Consider the following 18,304-nt stretch of genomic DNA (forward strand, 5'->3'; position numbering starts at 1 on the left):
CAGACTTTGAGCATATGTTAAAAAAGGGCGATTTCCCCCCTCTCCCCTATTTCTTCTGATCAGAGCTTTCCTGGGAACGGCACACCAGAGGGGTTTGAACTTTTTTGTTGTTCTTAACCTATGCACACGGGGGAAAAACTTGGGTATTTCAGCATTTGCAGGGATGTTTGAGGCTGTATCTTGCACCCCCTCAGCCAGACTGCAGCGTGCTGACCTCTCCTCGGTGGTGGGAGCTGGTGTCCAGGAACAGCTCAGCAAATACTTTGCTCTTTACATGTGTATCCAGAGGAACAAATGGTGCATATATTCAAAGCATCTGTCATAGTCAGACACTCTTTCTCACAGTAGTATATGTTGTTTGCTTAGGCAAATACTGATACGGTGCATGAGCAGCAGGGATGGAGTCCTGGCCAAGGATATTAATAATGTCCAAGAATGTTGTGCGCTGCCTGAAGCTATAGCCTGGAGGGGTCATACTGCACAGCTCAAAGGGATTCTTTTAACCTGAGGCTAAGCTTCTCATTTTTGCTGGTATTTCCCTTGACCCTAGTCAGTATTTACTTCAATTCCTTGAATAGTTTTTTTTGTTGTTTGATGCCTAATTCTTTATTCCTTCGCATTATGATATGTAGAGTCAGCAGGGCAACGGAGAGTCCACGCTCTCCTTCCCAACCAGGGCTTGCAGCGCTTTGGGATGCAACCAGGGTGGGTAAAACATCCATGCAGACTGCAGACTTGTAAGAAAGTACACCGTTGAGTATTTCATCAGTTTTTGCATGCTGCAACATTTGACCTGGAGGTGAGATGCCACAGCTGTGAAAAACAGATTGATGAAGGTTGGGGACATTTTGCAGTGAGGGTCCCTCCGCGGAGGTGCAGTCTGTAGAAACGTGTCCTTGCGTGCTCGTTTACGTGAGCTTTGTGTTGGCGGTTCCCACGGTGGTTCGGAGGAGCACCGAGCTGTTACAGGCTGTGATGTTGGGGCTGTACCAGTCTCACGCTGGCTCTCCTGTCCCCCCCGCCAGTGCAGGACCAGTGGGGAGGGGGACATCCCTGCCGCAGCGCAGCCCTGGCTGGGTGCTCCGCATGGGGATCGCGGTGACAGCTGCCAGCAGCATCACCGAAGCCCGCTTTCGGAGCGTGCCCATGGTAAAGCGTGGCCTTTTGCTTTCCCGTTTATCTTAGCTGATGCTTGTGTGTTAATAAGAGGAAAGACGCCCGTGTGTTCACAGTAAAGTGTCCTTCGCTTTGCGTTACATCCTCTGTAGTTTCAGAAGGAGGACTTAGTAACCTCTGCTGGCAGCTGGTGAGCCCGGGGACAGCATGTGTTTTGGGGGGGCACCCGCCTGGCACGGTGGGTCTGTCCCCCCCAGCCCTGAGCTGTCACGACGCTGCTGCAGTAACCAGGTAGGCAGGAGTCACCTTGAGCGCAGCTTCTCAACCGCTTGAAAAATTTCCCCCTGCGAAGTCAATTCTGTAGACACGTCATTTCTCTCGGGGCGCCTCTGGCAGCTGCTGCGCCCCTGAACTCTCCGGCGATGGTAATTAAATTTTGGAGGAAGGAACAAGGAGAAGGTTCTGGGTTTGGCTGGTGCGTTGGGAGAGGAGTAGTGGCGGTGGCAGGTTTTGGCTTTGTTCCTTTGCCATGGAGCTGCCTCACGCTTCTCTTCCGCTTGCTGAAATCACGCAGAAATCCCTGTTTTTTGTCTGGAGGGACTGGTCGGTTCCAAGGACATGGGAACCGAGCAGGGTCTGCCAGGCTCGGCAGGTGCTGGCTTACGAGGGTGGTGGTGAACCGTGGCCCCATCACCAAACCCGGGATGTATCCACGCCAGGGGACACTGGTTTACCGGTGCCTTTTGGTGGCAGGTTATCTGGTCAAAGAGCCTGAAACTGGACCATTGCTGACAAGCGATGGGGGCAAGCTGGGGGTTTACCTGTCCCAGCCTCCCCACAAGGCACCGGCAAATGCCCCCATTGCAGGTGGGCACCCGTCGTCCCCCCTCTGCCCAACCGTGGAGCAAGGGCCGGCATGGCGAGAAGGGCTCTCCTTGCTTGGGGCCATCCCAGGGACCCCAGGTACGTCTCCTCCATCTGCGCGAGCTCTGCCTCCAGCTCCGTTTCTCAGGGGTGAGGAGGGGGGGGACAGCATCTTCCTCGCTCGGAGGCACGCTGAGGGTAGCAGGGCTCCGGTGTGTCCCGCTGGGAATGCGGGATGGGTAGGGGTGCACAGCCCTTCGCAAGGTCACAGCAAGCGTGCAGCACCGTGGATGCTCTGGTTTTCTCTTCTTTCACCACCAGCAGAGCTACTGCTGTACTGGCGTAGAAACCACCCCAATCCTCGTGCTGTTACCAGTCTCTGTTTTTGCTGCATTTGCTAACTGCTTCCTCAAAATACAAAGGCACTTCACAGTTTTATGCTCTACTTTTGCAAAGTCGATAAATACTAAAAACTTCTTCTCCCGTGGTCAATCACAGTGATTTTTTGGAAGGGAGTGAGCTTTTCCGGGCTCTCTGTCACAGAAGAAACAGCTCTGGGAAAGCATACTTCCATTTTTTGAATAATCTATTTCTATAATTGAAGGACTTCAGATTTCTTTTGTAAGAGCAAGCGCCTGCTTAAACATGGAGACAAATACAACCAATAATATGTACTTGAAATTTAATGCAAGCTAATTCATTTTGGCACAGTCCCAGATATGCTGATTAAATGGCCTGTGAAGTGCTACAATATCTTGATAATGTACATTCTACATTTGATTATATAATCAATTATGTTGCACCTAATAAAATTTAAAATTAGTGAAAAAGCTGTGAGCAGATTGTATCAGATGCAGAGTGGGTCTTGGGCAGCTTTAAAGAAACTTCTGCAAGCGTACGCTGTGAAGGAGCGTGCGTGTGCGTATATGTATCTTCTAAATAGCGGTCTTTAGTAAACCAGAGACTCAGTAAAACGTTCCTGTTAATGTCGTGACTTGATTTAAAATAAAATAAAGTGCCTACAGCTCCTGCTAGCCTTGCAGAAGCTCGGGGCGGGGGTGGCTGCCCTGAAGAGGTGACCGTGCGGCCGGTGCACAGTACAGTTCGTGCACGACTCTATCAGCCCCTGCCTCTCCCCGACTCCTTTTGCCGGAGCCCGTTTCTCCCCGGCTTCTGGCGAGCGGCAGGCAGGGCTGGGCTCTTCCCGCGCCGGGTGCTTCTTGCGTGGTTGGGGAGGAGAGGAAAATAGGGTGCCAAAAAAGTCTTCGTGCACAACTTCCCCCGTCGCTCCCTTGGTTCGCTGCCGGCAAATTTACTGAAGTTTTCTACCAAGAGATGACCCTACACCACATTTTTAAAACGGCTTAGATATTCTTGGCGGTAATTCCGCGGCGGCTTTAGAAGGGACGTTCTCCCCTTTGGCCAGACCCAGAGTTCAGCTCTGCGTGTTGGGGTTTTCCTGCGCCCGTCAGTGGGAGCAGCCTAACGGTGAGAGCAGAGCCACCCTTCACCGGCTCTTCCCTGCTCAGGGAACCCGAGTGTCCGTCCCCGGGGAGGATAGTGCATCCCGGCCAGCTCCGGCAGCCTTTCCTACTCCATCATCTGCGACATCTCCGCTTGCTTCTGATTGCAGCTGCGAGCAGGGTTAGCCCCGGGATGCCGGCTCGCCCACCCGGGGCGGCTGGTGATGCTCGGCGCAGCGGGGAGCACCAGGGAGCAGCCAGGATCGTTTGGCAAGCGTTTCTCATTCCTTTCCGGGAAAGTTAGCGATTTCTGGGTGACTAGCTACAGCAGGTTGGGGAGAATTTGGCCTGGATTTTATGGCCCTCCGGTAAGAGAGGGTTGATGGGAAACAAATGCATTATGGCCCCAGACAAGCTGTTGCTACATTTTTTGTTTCATTTTAAAGCAGCACTATCAACCAGTTGGAATATAGGCCTGGAGTATCGCAGGGAGTAATCTAATTAGTATGAAGTCAATTCACTAGTTCCTTTTGTATCTCGTGATTAAATAAGTGGGAAAATGGCTTGAAAATTAGGTGCTAGAACAACCCAATTACATTTCTGTAGCTTTTTGTATTCAATTTCATAAACAATTTTGCTCTTCGCTGGTTAATCAGTGAATGCCTTTTTCCAGTTTGAAAAGCACTTTTGAAATTATAATGCAATTAAATTGTGTGTGGATGTTCTGGCATAGCGAGTGTGAAAGCTGGGGGCCTGGCAGCCAGCCATGTTGTACCTTGACAGTAATGAGTTCCTGAGCTGGCAGCTTGCTGGTGTCATTCATAATATTGTCCACGCTGGGTTACTGTAAAACGCAGCCACCTCAACTCCTTTCCAGCCTGGGTCGCCAGGATCCAGGCACCAGAGCCTCTCCCTCCCTCTGCACTGGGGACAATTCCTCGGCAGACCCACCGTGGCTGCGGGCGGCAGGGATCAGCCCGCAGGACCCCGCTCTGCGCTTGGCCGGCAGATCGAGATGTGTGCAAGCGTGCGGTGGAGTTTTTTTGCAAAGTTGTAGAGCGGCTGCGTGCTTGCTTTGGGTTTTTTTTTTTTTTTTTTTTCCTCTTCCTTATGCAAGCCTCTGTAGGGCTGAAGGAGTTGCCCTGGGGGGCATAACTAGGGCAAGTAGGAAAATGTCTCAATGTTTTGTCCTTCTCGGAGTCAGTGGTAGATCTGCCCTGGGCCTCGCTCCCTGATAGCTCTTGGCTTGGGGAAGTGGTAGGTCCGGGCAGCTTGTCCCCACGTGAGCTCTCCCCAGGCTGCCACGTGGGCTCCGAAGCTGCTGTTTTTCTCACCAAAATCCATAAGGGCTGGGGTGTTGTTTAAGCCCCTCTCTTCACAGCCAAAATGCCGGTGGTCCACACGGCGCGGGAATCGCATGCAGCACCAAGTGGCATCTCGTCGGATGCCAGCTGCAAACGATTTCCAAAGGCCACCAGCTCTTTGACGCCACCAGGCTGTGAAGACCACTACCTGCTACGTGCTTCTGCTGTACTGTGGCCCGTCTCGGAGTTTTTCAAAGCACGCTTTTTATTCTTGCGGGGTGTTTGTCTTGTATTCAGCCCGCTCGTGGTGAGCGGGAGCTAAATTCAGCCTCCTGGGGAAGGGCGACGGAGTCTGCGTGATCGCCACTTCCCGTGATTTGCGGCTGAGCGCCACGAGGGGAAAGGTAGAAAGCTGTGTTAAGAGAAAAAGAAATAATGTTAGAAATAATTACTTGCTTGGCAGGTTTTAACAAGTTCAGTAATGGTATTAGGTGCCCTTGGCTCAAGATAGTAACCTCCTCTTAAATGATCATTACCTGGCTAATAAAGACCTCAGAGCAGGTCATTACGGCTTAATTTAGACATAGCATCCTGTTTGGTTTGCACAGCATTGCCATCTTTCAAGTTGTTGAATCTATTGCCCGAGTGCCGTGGTTGGGAGTTGGGGTTTGCTCGGGCTTTTCCTCTTCCAGCAGCTTAACGAGGAACTGAGCGTTTGCTCGGTCTTGATGGCCCTTCAGCTCGGCTGCTCGTGGAGGTGGGGATGTGCGCGGGCAGGGGAGAGGACGAGGGACTTCTCCACCTTGTCGCTTCGGCTCTGCTTACGGCTCGTGGCTTTCCTGAGCATTGATTCGAGGGAGGGCAGGAAGAAGTGATGGGAACGGATGACCCCGTTCGGGAAAGCTCTTGAACACGTGTTTAATTTCACATCTTTTTCAAGTCAATGGGGTTTAAACGAAGGCTGTCGGGCTTTGCCCTGTTGATGTGTTGTTTCAGAGAAACTGTGGCTTTCAAAGTCTTTTAGGTAGTGCTCGCTCAGGCGTCTCCTTCACGTGGGGACCGTCCCCTGGCCACCCCAGGACACGCCAGGCGTGCGCACGTTTCCCTTCCCTCCATCTCCCTCGGGAAGAGGAGCTGGTTTCGGAGACGAGCGACCGTGGGCAGGCAGGAGAGTGTGCAGGAGCAGGGGTCCAGCCTCGCGCCCGCCGAGCCGCCCCAGCCTCTGCTCTCTCACGGATGAGCCGTCATGCTTCCCTAACCCCATTAGCAGCAAGTTTCAAATGCAAGTAATTATAATAACCAACCCCCACCTGTTATTAATATTTTGAAGACATCTCTCTGATAAGCCCATCTTTTCAGCCAATTTCCTATTTCTACTGAAGGCAAAGCATCTTTCCTCCCACTATTGTAAATCTGTTGTTAAAATGAAGAAAAGGAAATGGAAAAAAGGATCCCCCCAACAACAAAACCGTAACACCAGGCTCGGTGCTGCGCTGCCTTTGTCAGCCCTGGATAGAATTATGCATCATGAATAAAAACTGCTGTCAACATGCATTGGTTTCAAAACATTAGAGCATATGGTATGTGATTATCTGTATTGTCAAATGCAATAAAGTGAATTTGGATATAATAAAAAATGTAATATTTTAGAAATTTGGTAATAAACTGTGGAAGAATTGACAGGCAGAGAGTATTTGACGCCTGTAGGCAAACAGATAAAGATGGCAGGACTTTGCGCTGGGCGGGCAGCAGCTACTGCAGTCGCATTAGGAGCAGCTTGCTTTTCCGATGGGGGAGCCTAACCGGGTTAGCTGGACCCGGGGAGCGATGGCCCTCCACCCCTGCCTTTGCTGCCGAGACCTGCGTTCTCGCGGCCGCTCGCTGCTGCTCCGCTTGTCCTCTGCCACGCGGGGCTGGCAGGCAGGGGCAGGGGACCGGGGTCCACCGCTGGCTCCCGGCGGGCAGGTCTGCGCCCTTCGGCCGCAGGAGAGGTGGCGAGTGGTGCGGGAGCGGTGATTTCCTTGGCTTGCCTCGTGGCACGGTGAGGGGCTGCGGGGCACTCGTTTGGGGGATGGAAATCAGCGTTCAGGTTTGTCGCTGGCTCTGCGTGCTGCGGGTCTCGCTAACGAACAGACAGAAGCGTTCGCTTGAAGGACGAGGTTCCCATTCTGGTTGTAGACAGATTAATTGGGTTTTAGGAGTGGTTGGGGTTTTCTTCTTTGATAGCAAAAAGAAATCTGTCAGGTTATGCCATGCTTCCCCCACCCAGCTGCACTCCCATCGTTTTTGTACCATCGACTCGTTAGAGAGCTGGGAAGTCCATACCTGCACTGAAAGGAGCAGTGAAAAGCTGTGAGGAGCAAGGGTGGGTCTGCTCCCAAACACTGGAGGAGCTGGAGTTAAATAATGATGGAAAAGCAAACGCTGCCTGAGGTAACTTGCTCCTTCAGTATCTCCTATTTCAGCCCGATGCTTTAATTCTCGAGCCGCTGACAAAAATGCACCCGTTGAGACATGATGTCTCCAACAGAGAGGACCTGAGTCAGGAGCAAACTTCGGGGCCTCCCGTGTAGAAAATTCAGATGCAAAAAATGCAGACGCAAGTGTATCACACGTACATGCAATTTTTCTTAGGTCACCGCTAATGCTTCTAAATGATCTGTGAATGCATTAATGGTTTCTGTTAATTAACAATGTGATAAAACTGGCATTTAGTAAGTTGCTGTGTAGCGTGCGTTTCAGTCATTATGTACTCAGCGCTTTGGTTTGATTTCAGAATGTTAATAGAATGAAATTTTAATGAAGATTTGTTGTTATGAAAAATTTATTACGAAAAGTTCAGGTACCGCTTACATTAGCACGGTCTGTGACACGTGGTGGGGTTCCCTTTCCGCAGCCGCGCAGCCCGGCACCGGTGCTCCCTGCGACCGCGAGGGCTTTGGCCAGAACCGGCATCCTGGCTCCGGCTGTGTGGCCGCTGCAAGGGGAGGCACACGTGCCCACCAGCCTGGAAGTATTTGGTCAAAATGCGTAATTTGAGAGAGGGACAAGTCCCTGTACCCTTCATCCTCCCAACGGGAAAATCATTCCCCAAAACCAGTTTGGGTGGGTTTTCGCCTGTTCAGAGCGGCAGGCTGCTACGTGGCACAGCGGCTGCTCAGCCTAAGGTGCCTTTTTTTTTTTTTTTTTTTTTTTGAGCAATGCTCCCTTTGTAAATGCCACGCAGTCATGGGAGGACAGAGTAAGGAGCCTGAGCCTTGCAGCTTTCCAGAACAAAAGCGAAGGAGTATCTTGCTGGTGCCCTTTATCCAGCTGCGTGGCTGACCTCAGCTCTTTGCTCTCCTGCCGCGCTGGTATTGAAACGCTAGCACCTTGTATGGAGGTTTTTGATCTAAGGCAGTTGTCTGCTGATTTAATTTTGAGAATTTACTCTCATGTCATGGAGTATATATTGACGCTTTAAACAGCACTAATACCTGCCTGTGCCTGCCAGGAGAACCTGACTATTTTCCATACCCACCCAAGATGCACATAAACACTAAATGGATGTGCAGGCTAATCATCTGTCTTGATGAGCGTCATTCACAGAAGCACTGCTAGAGAGCCCACTTTACAGTTAAATGAGGGTAATATTTTCTATCCTAGACCATAGGTGTTAACCTTCTCTTTCCCCTCCCACCTCCTGGTGCATCCCTCTCCCGGTCTGGTTATCAGGAGGGTGGGGTGAGGTCTTGTTCTCCACGGAGCAGGAGGTACCTTCAGGTGGTACCTTCATGTGTGGTCGTCGCTCTTCCCTAACCTCCCTAACCTTACCGAAGGAGGCAAAATCTGAGCAGCGTGCGTCTCTGACTACGGCTGTGTTCTGTGAATCTGGAGAGAGTTACTTCTTTGGAAACCGAAACCTCTCCTTCCGTGTGTTTGCAGCACAGGAAATTGGAATAACAGGAAATAACAAGTTAGAATTGACAGCTTTTATCCTAGACGATCTTCAGCTTTAACGAGCTGAGTTGCAGTAAGTCAGATGAAAACTCTGAGGAAGGGACTAGAAAGTGGCAGGAGAAGAAACGTGGGACCTGGACCACAAGGAAGATTTAAGCAAGAAGGCGGTAAAGTCAGGGCGATGTTTTCAAGTCCTGGCTGTTGGGTTCTGGTGCTAACAAAAGAATGGCTTTTCCCAGAGGCAGGATTAAACCCACAGGTCCCCGTTCCCAGACTCTCAGGGTAATGAGTTGAATTACCTTTGCAGACAGCAAGAAGTTAGAAACATCCGTGGTTCACTGTCTGAGCAATTAAAATGACCCAGCCCCTCCACTCCGTTCGTTCTGTTTGTCTGTAAAGACGAGATTCGGTGACAGCGATTGCAGGACTTGGTTTCATGTCCCCCTTTCCGCCCCTCCCTTGCAGGTTTACTATTATTATTATTATTATTATTTTTATAAGGTAGCTTGGCAGTCTGGGATGCGTGGTAGCTTACTAAGTAACTTTTTCCCCTCTGATTACAAGGGATGTGTGAATAAAGTAGAGCGGTATTGATTCACACCAATCTATGCATCGACTGTGTGGGAGCCACTTGCAATTCCCAGCAGCACCAGAAAGCTTTGCAACAGGGAGAAATATGACCAGGCAAGTTGAGAAAATAAATTAAACTAGTGTCAACTTTTCTTGTTTCTTCCTTCATTATTAATGGATGGAATGGGGCTCATTTATCAAGAAGAGGAAAAATTAATTGACACGGGCTTTAATGTTATTATGCCTTGCTTGTCTGGTCACATTTCTTCATTTTTAATTTTTTTTTATTTTTTGAAAGGCATTTTATTACAGTTTACAGGACCAGCTGCCAAAACTATCGGTATAAACAAGAAAGCAGGTGCATAAATAATACCACAGCAGGACCGGACCTTTCTCTGTTTCAGAGCTTAAGTAACTTAAATACAGGGAGAAGAGAAGAGGCATGAAGCAAACACAAATGAGCAGATCAGGTACTGAGACCTAACACAAAAGGGGAATGCAGCCTGAACTAATATTTCCTCATTACGATGCTGTGTGCTGCAGCGGGTGTCAGGCTGGATATTCCCATCCGTCAGCACAGCCGTTCGTCAGGCAGCGCCCGCTCCGGGGGCCGGTGGGACCGCAGGGACCCGGGGCCGCGCTCGCACCGTGCCGGCTGGCTTGGGAGTCTGGAGCAGGTCGGTGCCGTGGGAGCGTGTTACGTGTGTAAGAGGAGACTGATCCTGCATTAACGAGAGCACCAGCAGGCGACCGTCGGGTTATTCTTGCCTAGCAGCAGGAGTGAGATTTAAGCAGAGCCCGCATCACTTATTGGTATGATGTGGACCATGTAAATCTCTTCCCTTCTCCTCTCCGTGCTCTTGTCTCCTGCGCTTGGTCTTTGGGATTATTGTGCCGGCACAAAAGAGCCTCGGTGATTACTTATTTCCCAGAACCCTTTAAGGAGCTCTCTGGTGCTTTGGCGTGCTGTAAATGCAGTAAGAGGCAGTCCCAGCTGCAAAGACCCTACGGTCTAACCAGACAATACAGACACAGCTTGGGCGAAGAGGAGCACTGCAGATGCAGATGAGATGAAGTGCCTTGCTCCTCATCCTCGGGTGGCCCCGAGACGGGCTGGGAGTTGAAACAGGCTCCTCCGAGTCTTCTTCCAGTGCCTTCACCCACCGGAGCATCTCTCCTGGTGGCTGAAGAGCCTCTTCGCGGAGCAGCGGTGCCCGCGCGGTAGGCGGTGGTGTGCGTGCCTCCGGCGAAGGCGGTTTTGGCTCGGGTGCCGGGCTGCGAGCTGGCGATGGAGGTGCTGGCACCCCTGGCGCTGCCTTGGCCGTGGGGGACCCCGCTGCGGCAGGGTTCCCGGTTTGCCCGTGGGAGCCCTTCAGGGGCTAAGCCCAGTGTTCGTCTAGGTTTAACCTTTCTGGCGCGGGATGCATTCGCCTTGTTTTCCTTGTTTTAAAGCGTGCAGAGGCTTGAAAGAGCGAGACCTTTAAGCCGGTAAGCTGCTTTCGTGTAGTTCTACTGACGGGTGACGTCCTCTGTGTGTGCAAACGCAGCTGCAATATATATCACTGTGCACGCAGATAAAACTCAGGCTGTGGAAAAGTTGCTGCCAACTAGCAAGAGAAAGTAGATATATTTCATAGCAATGGTGTCGTCAGCTCAGCTATATTTTACCGAGGTTGACATAAAACCTCTCAAGTGACGACAAAGGTGTGAAATATAGTTGGTTTGAGTGTGAAAAAAACAAAACGCAGAACACAGGAGCACTGACGTTTGGTATCTTCCATAGGGCTTCTTAATATTATTTATGGCTTCTACCGATTTTTTGAAAATTATTTTTATCTTTTAATGGTTTCAGCCACTTTCTCTGAACAGTGTTTCTCTTATTTCTGGAATGCCATGGCAGAAAGTGCTGCAGCTGAGCTCTGCTTTGCTGCACGGAGCCGTCCACCCACAGGCCTGGGCAGCTTTCTTGGCTGAACCAGGCTCTGGATCGAAGGAGGCTTTTCGGTGTAACGAAGGTGTGTCGGAGGACGCGTCCTGTGCCGTCGGACGTCAAGCGTCTGGGCTGGCATCTGCAGGCTCATTGGAAAGGTTTCCAGGGGAACTTCGGGTTATTTGGATACTTGAGACTATCTTGTCTCGCACTAAGAAAGGTATTGCGCCAGATTTTCCCTCCCCTGTGAATAATACGCTTGTATCTGGTTCCTAGTGAAAAAATCCCCTCTTGTGAGTCACTGCTAAAAAAGCACCGTTCTGTCAGCCAGCTATCCCGAAAGGGGCCTGGTCTGCAGCGGCACTGAGTACCTTCCCCTGGTTTTACTTCAGCTGAAGGCAGCTGCATCCCCTGGTAATTGACCCCCAAACATTTTAGCTTCTGATTAGCCGATGCAGATTCCTCCGTCTCCTTCCTTTGCCCAGACCATTCCTGGTAATTAGCCGGAGCTCCGCACACGTGCGGACGCCTGCCCTTTCCCCAAGCAGAGCAAACCCTCTCCCTTCCAGGCGCAGGCTTGCTCCCAGCCGCCGGGGCTCTGGGAGATCCTCGGCATCGTTTCGGTGCCTGTCAGTGCCCATTAACCAGCAGATGAATAGAGTGAAATGACTCCTTTCTCCGAGCAGATGCTAAAGGAGGGTTTTTTCACCTGAAGGTCGTGAATACATGTCTCGGCTTCCTTTAGTGATCGTGCTTGGCTCGGAGCCTCTCGTTTGGGGGCATCTGTTTGCCTCTTACTTTATTTTTTCCCTCTTCTTTGTCTTTTCTTTTACAGCAAAGATTATTCAAATGAATATTCAGTTTTATTCATTTGAATAAAAAACCCAACCGTTTGACTCTGTTAAATGCTTATCTCTTAAATAGAGCTTGTTAGCTTCCAATAATAGCTTCATTCAGAAGGATGCGGTATAATTTCATTTTAAAATGTGTGCTCCTTGACAACCGGAATCCTATTTATGTCACCATTTTAAACAGCCTTCTTTGTTTTGTGTTAATCTTTTTCATACACTTTCCGAGAACCATTTTTTTGTTGACTCTTAGTACCTCTCAGAAGAAATAATTGTCTATTTAGTCCAGGAAGGTTTCTGAGAGTTTTGGTAATTTAAAAATGAGCATGTATTCATTATGCTAACTAATAAGGCATGCATGCTGTAATATTTTTGTGTGTGTGCAACTATTAAAAGTTGGAATCTGATATTCAAAAAGTGTAACAAAAAAAGGACCCATTACCCATCACTTTTATGGAGTTTTTAATTCTGGAGCGTATGATCTCTTGGGGATTGTTCCGTTAAGGAGCGACAGCTTCTCTTCAATAGCATCCTATGGATTTTAAGTGCCTGTATGTGGGCAGATTAAAATCCTCTGGCTGCTTCCCAATCAGTTAAAGATGTCGGTAACGGTAAAGGTAAAATATTGTGAGCCTTCAGCTACGGATCGAGCGCCCTGCGTGGGCTCTGGGCCTGAACCTGCGAGCCCCCTGCCCGCCAGAGCTGCCTGCCCTGTCCATCTGCCAGCTCCAGAGAGGAGGGAATAAAAGATGGAGTTGGGTTTTCTTACAGACCCAATCACGTCTGTTTTTTCTTGCCAAGCCAGCTAGACCGGCCTGTGCTAAGTGGCGTAGATCTAAAACCTGCAAATGAGTGTTGACACCTATGGATTGTTATTTTATTCTTGTTATAAAATCTGTAAATGCAGAAAGCTAGGTGGCTATCTGATTTAATCAGACAAATAATTTCTTGATAAACCTGTGTTTAAGCCATATGGAGTGGGATGAGAATGGGAAACTTGTTTCTGAGTCCAAATGTGTAATGACTGCAGTGGGCTTTCTCGCGGTGCTATGCATATTAAGGCTAATCTCCTCTAAATTCCCTCTCTCTCCTCCATCCTGGCAGTGAGACCTGACAAAAGTTGAAAGAGAAATCCTCAACTGCAGTACTCACTAATGAGTTACTAATGATGAAGATGTTGCTGGTGCTCAAACAATTAATGACTTGTAGACCCGGACTGGCCGTCTCATTGCACTGGGCAAAGCTAGTCCCCGGCGGCGCGCTGCTCCCAGCTCCGGTAATTGCCCAACGCAGCATGCTCCGGGATTCCTGGGATGCCGTATTCAGCCAGTTAACCACAAAAATTTTAGTTCTAACTACAGGTCTGTTTAAGGTAGATTTAAATGGAGTAATTTAGAAGGCAAATGAAAGACTTGAGTTAAGTAAAATACTTCAAGCTGCTACATGCTTTAAGTGCAAAGTAAAATAGTGTTCTGAGCGTGGGGTTTGAGTCTGATGTGCTGTCGGATGATGTGTTATGCCTTGGAGGAGACCTAGAAACCATTTCTGGTGGTTTGTCCCCCAATAAGAGGCTCCAAAGAGGGATGGGAGCATTCCCCATTGCTACATGTACTGTGCATTCCCGAACAAGCCGTCTGGGAGCTGCTCAGACCTCACCTCGAAATGCACTTTACAGCTTCAAGTACTGTAGCCTGCAAAATGTATCTTGTACCTGTAGGTTGCCAAAACCCCAGTATAGTTTTAATATTTTCTGCTGCGCCCCATCAAAGCAGATCTAGCGTGTGTTTGAAATGATGAAGTATTGGTTTGGGATCCCAGCACAGAAACTGCCGGCTGCTGGGCGCTTGCTGGGAGCGCTGGGTCGGGCAGGGGGAGCAGGTCGGGGTGACACCACCACGGCACTCGCCGCTGCCGGAGGGGGAGCAGGCTCGGTACTGGAGGCTGCCGATTGCAGGTGGGAAGTGTCAGTAGCAAAGCAGGCTCGAGATGGGGCTTCACCGCTGTATTCCCAAACAGCCGGGGCGCTGGGACGGACAGACACGCGGCCGGTGGCAGACGGGAGCTGGGTCCTGGAGTCAGCAAAGACAAAACTGCTTTAATGCCACGCACGGCTGAGCAGAAGGATGCTCACTGGGCAAAACTATTCATGGAAAATAACACCGGGCAGCGTTGGTTTCCTCTCCCTCTTCCTTCCCCCGTCGCCCCAGCCAGGGGCAAAGGCTGCTGCTGGGGATGCCCCGGCTCGGGCTCGTTTGGCTCAGAGCCTGGGGCGACGAAGACGTCACGTGCCGTTCCACCAGCGCCGAGTCCAGCAGCGTTCAGTGCAGTTCGGGAGATGAAGTTCACCCTGTTGTTAATTTTTTAAGTTTTCATTAGCTTAATTGGTGTCGAGGTTGACTCATCAAGCCTTTGCCAGAAATGTAGCACATTAGATTGTTTTTTGTTTGTTAGCTTGATTTTTATTTTTTTTATGGAAGGAGCAGGCAACATGACTGTGTATAGCTGTGGTGGGCTGCCAGATTTCTTTAGCGTGGCCCCAGCAGAGCAAATACGGTGTACAGCTACAGGCAGGCAGCAGGCATCAAACGACCCTAAACCAGCCCAAATCCACGGCTCCTTTGAAGCAGCAGCAGAGAAGAGAGGAATGATTAGATCAGAGGCCTTAAACGTAATGGTTTCTGGGAGGCCTCAGGATGTCCTGATGAGGTATTAGAGGAAGTAATTCAGGAAGAAAGGGACAAATAACCACCTCCGGAGCCCGGCTGACCCGCGGGGCCGGCTGCATCCGCGTGGGACGGAGCTGCGGTGGCTGTGCCGGCAGCCCCGGCACGCAGCAGCGGGGATGTTTGCTGTTTGCTCAGAGTGAATGGAAACACAGAGTGCTGCTGCATGTTTGGGGAAGCGTTGGTATTTTTTTCCTCGCCGGGGGTGAATGAGGAATCATCTTCTGTCTTCCCGGATTTTTATTTTTTTGGGTCGTGTAATGAGTCAGCTCTAATGGAGAAGTCCTGTGGAATTAAACAAGAGATAAAATCAATATGGTTCCATAGAAATATAATTGGGTTTTGTAGAGATTGCTCTTAAAAACCTATAAGGTGTAAAAGAAAATACGGCCTTATTGTAGTTTCTGAGCCATCATGTAACTGGGGTGTAACTGTCCATTAAATTCTGCAGGATGGATCAAAAAATCCATAAGGAGGTTTTAATTCTCCATTAAATCCTATGGAAGAGCTGGAACAGAACCGTATTAATTTTCCCCGAGACAACGCTTCTTCCCTCCATTAGTCTGTAATAAGTTCAGCAAGAGCTCCATAGACAGCAGGTGTATTTACACGTGCCTATTTTTATGAAAGTTTTCCAAAGTCCCCGTGGCTAAGCGATGCTTTATTAAAATGAAATTGTTTAACTTCACTAATATTTTCCTCTCCCCCTCCCCTCTTTGTTTCTTTATTAAATAGGATTTGGCTTCGTAACTTTTGAAAATGAAGACGTGGTGGAAAAAGTCTGTGAAATTCATTTCCACGAAATCAATAATAAAATGGTAAGTTGTTTTTGTTCCGCAGCGCGTGTCGGTGGCCGCGAGCTCTCGCCCTTTGTCGCAGACGTGTGCGGTGCCTGGGTGGTGGCCCTTTGGGACAACCTTCTCGGTGAGGTTAATTGGGTGCTGGGCACAGCGTACCTGGCGCGGGCGTCGTGGGAACAGGAGCACGGCTTGCTTGGACCCTGCTCCTGTCCCCCTGCCAGCAGGACGGGTGTCTGTCCCCCCAGGAGCACAGGCGTTGTCTGCAGGCTCAGGCAGCCGCCCCGGAGCAGGTTGTGGTGTGGGAAGCCAAAGGGCTGACGATGGTGTGAATCAACCTGCTCAGCTTCTCGACCAGCCTTGGAGAAGCCCTCCTCCTCCCCGCCGGCTCTTGGGAAGAGCCGTGGCAGCCGCTGAACGGCTGCGTTGGGGCTTTTCAGGAGGGAAGTGGACTGGAATAGCCATTACAGACTGTGCTCCCAAAATAGCTGTTCTGGTCGAGCTCCCGAGTCCTGATAACTGCTCTGACGTTGCTGCTGCCTGCTGGACCATGTCCCCCGGGAAGTCATGGCTCTCTGCCATCGAGCCGCAATCACTTTCCACCCAGGCCCTACCCAGGAGCCAGACCTGGATGAAGTTTCTCCTAAATGACAGTCAAGTCTCAGGTTGCGGGTTGCCCTGTCAGTAAAGCCACTGAGCCAGATGAAAATGGGCATTTGTATTTCAATTGATGCAGTAACTTAGATATTTTCAACTAAAATATTCTTTTTCCCTTTGTCAAAACATCCTTTGCTTCTCAAATGTATATTCAGATATGCATTGTATATTGGTCTGATACGTGTTCACAGACTTTAAATTCAATAATAGAGCTTTTAGTGTGGATAAGATCAAAGCAATCTCCTTGGCATATGCTGGAGGCCTGATTCAATATTTGACTTGCTAATTTTTCCCAGGGCACTGAAATAATATTCCTCATATTGTTCCTCACTGCAATATGCATCTGAAATAAAAGTAAGGGTCCCCTTGGCAAACTGAGTGGTGGGATGGCAGGGCAGGGCAGGGCTGGGGCAGTTCCCCTTGCCCTGCGGGAAGCCTCTCATTCCATCTCAGATGGGTGCTGCAGGCTTTGCCTCTGCCCTGTCCGAGCATCTCACCGCTTCCCCAGCCGCCTCCTGCTTCTGGGGTCTCCTGCCTGCCACCAGCGGTACCTCGCCTGAAATACGTGTGGGTTGGGGGGGAGGCTTATTCCCCTGTATATAGTTACTAAATGCTGATTAAAACAAAACAAAACAAAAAGAACGATCCCCAACCACCCCCACTCCAGCATCCAAACGACAGACCCAGCAACAAATTAGAAACACTGGGAACGTAAATTTAGGTAAGATTGTCAGTTGGGAGGGAAGAGCTACAGTGCCACGCTCCGGGATTTTCCTACCGCTTCATCCGGGTGGGTGCGTGTCATGTCATACTCTGTAGGTTTAGTTATTTCACACAAGAGGTTTTTCTCTGGAGCAGCTCAGCGCTGCCCAGTATTGCCCTGGTGAGGTGCTGGATGTAGGCTGGAAGGAGCAGCGGGGTGCTGGTGCATCCCGGCAAAACCAGTGCTAGCAGCAGGGCAGAGCGCTTTGTTTGATGCTTCATAGCGGGATCTGCACTCGTGCGCTGTAAAAATCTTAGCCAGGTGTTGGCAGACCCCTGCTAGGGGAGGAGTGGTGGGAGAGCTGTTGGGAGGATTTCTTCCCAGATGAAAGGCTGCACAGGAAGGTAACAGCAGCGCAGGGAACGTGGAGGATGGGACGGGGCGAAAACACTCGAGGAACATCACAAAGAGCAAAAGAAACAGTGTAGGCTGTTGGTGTTTTGTTGTTGCGGATAATTAAAAGGTATTCTTCCCGGCTCTCTGTGCCTGCTTGGGGCATGATCCGGGTGCCACGATGCTTTGAGCATTCTCTTCTTTTCACTCCTTCTACAGCACTAATTTTAAAAGCAGACTACGAGGGAGGAGATGAGACATGATCCTGTCTTGGGACTGACTCATCGTATTGCTGATGTGTCTGCAGATTAATTACCAAACCCATGCAGGGGCAGGAGAGCTTGTGCACGCGTGTGTGACAGTGAGCTGGTGCAGATGGCTGGAGGTGACACACAGCCGGCTGGGGGTCAGGGTTAGGTGCGGAGATACTTTCCGCAGCACCCTCAGAGACTGACCGCTCCTGCTTCGTTTTTAAGATCTCCCCCTCTAGCGCTGAGCTGCGAAGGGGATGGGTTCTTGCAGCCCCAGCTCGAGACGATGGGGTTTGCAGCTGCTCCATGAGCTGGGACAGGGACACCCCATCCCTGTCCCCATCCCTGTCCCCATCTCCGTCCCCATCCCCGGGCTGCTCGGCTGGGGCATCCACGGCTCACCCTGAGCTCGCTCTTTCTCATCTCCCGAATGTTGTCATTTCCTAAAGCGTGGGGGCAAGCAAAGGGTAGCGGGGCTGCTGTTGTTCACGAGCCTATTTCTAGCCTCCCGTCTCCCTGGCAGGCTATTTTTAGCCCACCCATTCTGCTTCTGTTGCCATCCGTAAAGCTTAGAATGTCAAATGTAATATTAAACGAGCAGTGGGAAAGTGAAAAGAAAATGCCAGTGAGGTATTTAATAAATGAAACTTGGAATTTACGTGGGAGGCCAAAGATGCTCTCCAAACATTGCGGGGGGGGGATCAAATAAAACCCAAACCCCAGAATATTGTTCCTTTGACATGAGC

At 50.2% G+C, this 18,304-nt stretch overlaps 1 protein-coding gene across 27 annotated transcripts in view; it reads left to right on the plus strand.

Moving 5' to 3' along the window:
• Positions 1–18,304, plus strand: part of MSI2 (musashi RNA binding protein 2) — a 261,255-nt gene that overhangs the window by 183,706 nt on the left and 59,245 nt on the right. For all 27 annotated transcript variants that reach the window (XR_008237698.1, XR_008237699.1, XR_008237701.1 and 24 more), the window contains one exon: positions 15,493–15,575. Coding sequence is in view for 24 of the 27 variants with exons in the window: in XM_052805013.1 (XP_052660973.1) it covers positions 15,493–15,575 (83 nt within the window). In the remaining 3 variants the exon portion in view is untranslated. The remainder of the gene's footprint in view (positions 1–15,492; positions 15,576–18,304) is intronic.

Source organism: Harpia harpyja, chromosome 12 (genome assembly GCF_026419915.1).
Source record: "Harpia harpyja isolate bHarHar1 chromosome 12, bHarHar1 primary haplotype, whole genome shotgun sequence".
NCBI classification, from domain to species: domain Eukaryota; kingdom Metazoa; phylum Chordata; class Aves; order Accipitriformes; family Accipitridae; genus Harpia; species Harpia harpyja.